Below are 7,230 nucleotides of genomic sequence, written 5' to 3' on the forward strand. Positions count from 1 at the left end.
ATCTCCCTCGCGAAAGAGCCATTTAGATTCCGTTTTTGAAAAGTCTAAATAAATAAGAATTTAGGAGGTCGCTAGAGGGATAATATGTTCTAGAAAAGTATTCTCTGAAAAATTTCATTAAGTGTATTTTCAAACAAAATCTTTATAAAAAGAACGTGAAGTCCACAGAAAATGAAAAACAAACATTCCCCCTTGAAATATGCAACAAATTTTTAATGCTCACTTTTAATTGCATTTACTTTGGGAATGAACATTGTAAGAAACAGTGACCCTGAAATTGTGTAATTTAAGCAAATAATAATAAAAAATGTACTATAAGGGCACTATAAGAAAATTTCGAGTTATTGATGTACTAATGGCCGTTTGCTGAATGTTGCAAAAACGATTTCAAAATACTGTACCAAAATCCATTGTAGCGAGCGCCGAGTTTGCAGTGAATTTACTTAGGATTGACAGCATAATGTTAAATAGATTTTTCGGTAGCTATTAAAATTTAAATTCTTCCTATCCTTATTTGCTTTTTCCTATTCTATATCTTTCATTTCATTACTCCTTCTACTTAGTTCAGTCAGCTGGCGCCACCACATGGCTCAACGTTTGCACTGGTCGGCCAGCTAATGAGTCAGTAACCTGACTTAAGCCCAGTGAGTCAGCCTCGATTGTACAACAAAACGCAAAAGTTACGCAGCAAAGTCATTCATAGGGCTTCCATAAGCCATAGGGCAAGCAGCTGGTGGAATGTTGTTGAGCGACATAAAATTTTAGTAGCCATTGGCGACTTGGCGTGAAAAGTATTGGCTGCAAAAATAAATTTCAGCAAAACCAATTGTGAAAACTTGGGTAAACTAAGTGAATTAGTGCACCGGTGTTGAGACAAGAAAGGACCTTAAGGACCTTAGTTAAGAAATATGGCAGCAGCCGCACCAGCTGCCGCAGCTGCGGCACCAGCTGCAGCACCAACAAATATTGCCGAAATCGCAGGCGATGCCAATGTGATGAACTACATGAAGAACCGCCTGCGCAAGGGCGCGATGAAGCGGAAGGGTCTTATGGTTATAAACGGGCATAAGTTCGCGGTGCGCTTCTTCAAGCAGCCAACCTACTGTGGGCACTGCAAGGACTTTATATGGTATGGCCGAATAGAAAACAAAAAAAAAACCAAATAACAAAGTTTAAACAAATGTCGCATATTTCAAGGCGTTTTACACCGCACTAATTGAATTAGGCGTGGAATTTTTCGTTGCACCAACATTTTGCATTTTTTGTTTCATGATTTTCTTTCCATTTTCAGGGGCTTCGGCAAGCCAGGCTATCAGTGTGAAGGTGAGCTCATCGCATGCCAAAAATCATAAATTCCAAATCTACTTGCCACCTTTTTTTTCATGTGTTCTTGTATTTTTTCACATCTTCATCTTTCTACGCTCTCCGCACCGTTAGATTGCCGCTTCAATATACATCAGAAATGTTGCAATTTCGTGGTGTTCAAATGTCCTGGCAAGGAGACCGACATTGATGCTGATTGTTCGAAAGTCAAACATAAATGGGAATCGACCACCTATACAACGCCAACATTTTGCGATGATTGTGGCATGTTGCTGCATGGTGTGGCACATCAGGGCGTCAAGTGCGATAGTAAGTGTCGGAAGCAGCTCCTATAGCGGAGTACCAGTGTGTGCATTTGTGCAAACGAACAATTCAATCGTGTTTTTCTTCTTATCTCAATCTCAGATTGCAATTTGAATGTGCATCACGCTTGCAAGGAGAAGATGCCTCCACTGTGTGGCGCCGATATCAATGAACTGCGCGGCAAGTGTTTGTTGTATGCGGAACTCAAGGGCAATACGCTGACTGTAGAAAGTGAGTAGCTGATTTCCTATTTTAGAAAACTTGTTTTGTGACTTTTATCATTACTTTGTTCCTCAAATATTTGTTATTTGATTTTCAATTTTCAATTCCCGCTTTTCAAGTTTTTTTTATTATTTTACTTTACAGTCAAAGAGGCTACCAATTTGATACCGATGGACACGAATGGTTTGAGCGATCCGTACATTGCAATAGTGTTGCATCCAGATCGCAGTGGCAAAACAAAGAAGAAGACGAAGACTATACAGAAGTGTTTGAGTCCGGTTTATAATGAGAAATTTACTTTGTGAGTAGTGCGAATGAAAATATTTAGTTATAGGAACTTCAAATGAAATTCAAAGCCATGAGTTTTAAAGTGTAAATTTTAGAAAATTAAGCTTAAAAGTTTTACAACAACTGCTGTGAGACTTTGAACTATCAAACTTTTGACCTTAGCGTAGGTATGTTCAGCCCTTCAAAGTATTCCCCATTAACTGCAACGCACGTTCTGGAAACATTTCTGAAACTCTGTTTTCGATGTAGCCATCAGATCCGTCTTCTATTTTTCCATTACTTCCATTCCGCTGTTAAAACGCATTCCCTGTAGTGGGTTTTGACTCGATCAAACAGAGAAAAATGCAAGGAGCCATATTAGGTGAATTTGATGGCTTTTGGGTGGTATTCGTTTCGTTCTTGGCCAAAAATTCACTGATAGTGATGGCACTGTGTGACGGTGCGACTCCGTATGTTTTGGCGAATTGCTTCATGTAAACGTCTCATAAGACCCATATAATAGTACTTATTAACTGTCTGACCTTCTGGCAAAAATTCTTGGCGTGCAATGCATTTGTGATCCATAAAAACCATGGGCATCCTTTTCTTTTTGGTATTGGTTTCGGAGCTCTTCACTCACTCACCTGATATCTGAATTGCATGTCGTACTGAGAAATCGATGTCTTGTCTACAGTAATTATGCGTTTGATGAATGTTGGGTGGAATTCAGCCTTGAACGCGGTGACGATATCAAGGCAACCCATGAAATTCAAGTCCTTTGTGACCAACTTTGAAGCAACACGGCGCAAACCGAAATCAAAGTCCTGACGGCTCCATAAATAATGTTCAAAGCTTCTGCCAGCTCTGGATCCATAAATAATGTCCAAGTCTTCTATCAGCTCTATGATGGTTAATTTGACGATAACACAGGCCAACAAAATCTCGCTTTTTTATAGCTTTTAAAACGGCTATGGGTGTTTCTTCAAGGTTTTTTTATGCTGACAACGAATATGACCTTGAAAATGCTCCAGAACGTCAGCATTTTTGGCAATTTGAGGCTAAAAAGTCAAAAAATGCAGATTTTGGCCATTTGTTTAATTTTTTTTTGGGCAAGGTAAAGTTTTTTTTTAATTTTCCACAACGGCATCGCAAAGTACTAGTCTTCAGCTTTAAAATCCATTTTTAAAAATATTTTTACGATTAATATAAAAAAAGTTATTCTATTTTGAATTGGAGACTTTTAGATATGCAAATTCAACCTTTCTAACTCTCTAACGCCCCTGTAAAGGGCGAATTCAAAATAGTATAACTTTTTTTATATTAATCGCAAAAATATTTTTAAAAATGGATTTTAAAGCTGAAGACTAGTACTTTGCGATGCCGTTGTGGAAAATTAAAAAAAAAAACTTTACCTTGACCAAAAAAAAATTTTAAAAATGGCCAAAATCTGCATTTTTTGACTTTTTAACCTCAAATTGCCAAAAATCCTGACGTGCTGGAGCATTTTCAAGGTCATATTCCTTTTCAGCATAAAAAAACCTTAAAACCTTAGTTAAAATTATCGAAAAAGTTTTTTGGTTGTTGGCCTGTGTAATTTGAAATAATCATCTAGCGGTTGTTCCGGGAACTGTTCGACCGAGATGGTATAATTCGTAAATTACCTTAGAACTTTGAATAAATTTGAAGCGAAGCATAAACTGAGAGATACTTATGATCGCCAGTAGAATAAAACGCCAGTAGAAAATACTATAGATTACGCTTTCGGCTTTGATTGTGGATCTAATCTTAATCTAAACTTAATTTAGACTAATCCCACGGTAATTTGCGCGGTTTGTAGGATCCCTTTTCTTGAGGACTGTGCAGAGTACGATTAGGTTCCAGTCGATTGGTATGATTTCATGTGACCATATTTTACAGAGCAGCTGATGCATGCTGTGTGCCAGCTCTTCGCCTCCAGCTTTGGATAGCTGTGGCGGTGGTCTGTCGGCTCCTGCGGATTTGTTGTTTCTTAGACGCGATATCGCTATTCGAACCTCTTCAAGGTCGGGTGGTGGTGCGACCATTCCGCCGTTCAGTACTGAGGTATCGGTCTCAACTTCATTGTCCTCACTGCTATTGCCACCATTTAGCAGTTGTGCGAAGCGATTCCTCCATAACTCAAGTATTTCCTGTCATTAGATTGCCGTTTTCGTTTTTGCAGGAACTGTCCCCGGTCTTGAAACTTTCAGTTTGGCGCAAAAGTGAATATGTCTGTGACGCAAAATCTCTAACGCTTCGCACTCACTTTTTTCCATTTCCCATTTTGTTTTCCCAAAAAGACGCATCTCTTCCCTCCTGGCTTCGCGGTATTGCTCTGTTGTAGTGCGCGTTGCAGCCAGTCTCAGTGTATGCCGGTATGTTGACTCTTTTCCATAGTGAAGGTTTAAATTTATTTTCATGAGCTTGAAATCAATGAATGTAATAGTAGGCGCTGCTCGTTAAACTCAATAAAATTGCAAAGTGTTAATGCTTCAAAGCTGGATTAGGATACGCCAAAATGGTACTGCTTTAAAATTTGTAAATGAAAAGTGATATTTCAATTGGAGCTTTTGCAAAGCTTTCAAAAAAGCTCGGTGGTATAAAGCTTTGAGATCATAAAATTATTATAAGTGACTTGACATTTTTTATTGACAAATATTTACGAATAATCACTTTAATTAAGCGCTTACAAATGTATTTAATTATCGATTTAAATTTCTTCCTGCTATTCAGCTTTATAACTTTGCAGATTTTCTTCACACTTATTTCTGGATAGCAGTTGGAGATACATTACCATACATACATACATACCTTAATTTGTTTTTTTTTTCAGTGACCTCACACCGCAAGATCGCGATAAACGTCTACTGATTGAGGTTTGGGATTGGGATCGTACTTCACGTAATGACTTCATGGGCTCATTTTCATTCAGCTTGGAAGAGATACAGAAGGTCAGCTGAAAAAGAAATAAAACTGCTAAATGAGTAATATTTTTCTAAGTATATCTTATTTACCAACCAGGAACCCATCGACGGCTGGTACAAGTTTCTCTCTCAAGTTGAGGGCGAGTACTACAACATACCGTGCTCGGATCCGGTCAACGACATAGCGCGCTTGCGCGATGAAGTGCGAGTGAGTGGAGTGTTTAAAGTGCTTTCCGAGACAATTTTTCTTATTCCTACTTTATTTACGGCTTACATTTAGATGGACAAAAAAACCGATAATAGGCGGCGCATGGACAACAAAGATATGCCACACAATATGAGCAAACGCGATATGATACGTGCAGCAGATTTCAATTTCATCAAAGTACTTGGCAAGGGCTCGTTCGGTAAAGTGCTGCTGGCCGAGCGCCGTGGTACCGATGAGCTGTATGCGGTGAAAGTGCTGCGCAAGGATGTCATCATACAGACCGACGACATGGAATTGCCCATGACTGAGAAGCAGGTGTTGGCGTTGTCGGGCAAGCCGCCATTTTTGGTCTCATTACACTCGTGCTTCCAGACTATGGTGAGTGTGCACGGTTTGTTTATAAATAGCTACAAGGGAGGGGCGATTGTGAATACTAAAAGTGTGCATTTTTATAATATCTTTGTCAGGATCGTCTATTCTTTGTCATGGAGTACTGCAAAGGCGGTGATCTTATGTACCACATGCAGGTCTATGGACGTTTTAAGGAATCAGTGGCAGTGTACATGAATTTCTATGTATTTTTGATCTTTTCTGACTTTTTGTTTTTTCATCCACTAGCTTCTATGCCGCCGAGATTGCTATTGCATTATTCTTTTTACATGAGCATCACATTATCTACCGCGACCTTAAGTTGGAAAATGTGCTGCTGGATGGTGAGGGTCATGTCAAGCTTGCTGATTTTGGTCTCAGCAAGGATGGTATTGCCGATCGCGACACTACGAGAACCTTCTGCGGCACGAATGTGTATATGGCACCCGAGGTGGGACTGGCACATTTCTTTTACAATTTTCTTCAACCCAACTTTCCAATAAATTCAAATCATTGCAGATTCTCGCCTATGAAACCTATAGCCACACCATTGATTGGTGGTCTTATGGTGTGTTACTCTTTGAAATGTTAGCCGGACAAAATCCCTTCGAGGCTGATGATGAGGAGAACACATTTAAAAATATCAAAGAGAAAAAAGCAGTATTTCCGAAACACTTCTCTCAGGAGGCAATGGACGTGTTGACGAGCGTAAGTGGGGCAGTGCACAGTTTACAGCTTTCTACAATAGAACATAAATTTTTCTGCTTTACAGTTCCTTGCCAAAAAGCCCAATAATCGCTTAGGTGCTGGCCGCTATGCTCGTTCTGAGATTACCACACATCCATTCTTCAGGAATATAGATTGGGACAAGGTTGAGGCGAAGGAAATGGAGCCGCCTATTGTACCGAAAATTGTAAGTGATCCCATTGAAAAGCCCTTCGTGGGAAATTCGGGTGTTAACACAGTGATATTCTTTGATTTTAGAAACATCGCAAGGATATCTCGAACTTCGATAAAGCTTTCGTTGGCGAAAAAACAGATTTGACACCAACCGATAAATTATTCATGATGAATTTGGATCAGAGTGACTTCATAGGCTTCTCCTATATGAATCCGGAGTTTATCACTATTATCTAAAATGCATATAAAATGCTTAAAGTACTAAATTTAGAGAACTCTGTAATATGAAATACAAAAATATATTGGAAAAATTAGCAGAAAAAGCAGAAAAAAGTTCACTGTTATTAATAATACTTGTTTTTTTTTTTCATTAATAAATTGCGAAAGTGTCGGTGGCATGTTAATGAGTGACATTCCTTTCAAAGCTTTTCAATTCATATCTCGCTTTCTTCATAAAGCGTTTAAAAACTCAAACCGGTTGGGATTTTGGCTAATTTTCCAATTTGCTATTTTGCACTAAATTTATTTTGCTATTCAGTGTAGGGTAAGGTGACCATCTCTTTAAAGCTTTTCAACTCGTCTTTAGCTTTTTCCATCTTCTGAAATTTGTGAGAACTTTAAAGGATCGGAGCTTGGATACTTTCTTAAAATATAATTTTGCACTAAATTCTTTTTGCTGCCCAGTAAAGTCAACCA

At 38.7% G+C, this 7,230-nt stretch overlaps 1 protein-coding gene across 1 annotated transcript; it reads left to right on the forward strand.

The window, feature by feature from the left end:
* The first annotated feature begins 748 nt into the window (after window positions 1-748).
* Window positions 749-6,887, forward strand: LOC129245866 (protein kinase C, eye isozyme-like). The gene is made up of 13 exons (XM_054884293.1): window positions 749-1,129; window positions 1,292-1,323; window positions 1,438-1,632; window positions 1,729-1,857; window positions 1,993-2,149; window positions 4,967-5,084; window positions 5,155-5,265; window positions 5,338-5,643; window positions 5,733-5,824; window positions 5,884-6,085; window positions 6,154-6,342; window positions 6,407-6,547; window positions 6,619-6,887. The coding sequence occupies exons 1-13, from the start codon at window positions 909-911 to the stop codon at window positions 6,769-6,771; spliced, it is 2,046 nt and encodes a 681-aa protein (XP_054740268.1). The 5' UTR covers window positions 749-908; the 3' UTR covers window positions 6,772-6,887.
* The last annotated feature ends 343 nt before the right edge of the window (window positions 6,888-7,230 follow it).

Source organism: Anastrepha obliqua, chromosome 4, assembly GCF_027943255.1.
Source record: "Anastrepha obliqua isolate idAnaObli1 chromosome 4, idAnaObli1_1.0, whole genome shotgun sequence".
Lineage (NCBI taxonomy): Eukaryota > Metazoa > Arthropoda > Insecta > Diptera > Tephritidae > Anastrepha > Anastrepha obliqua.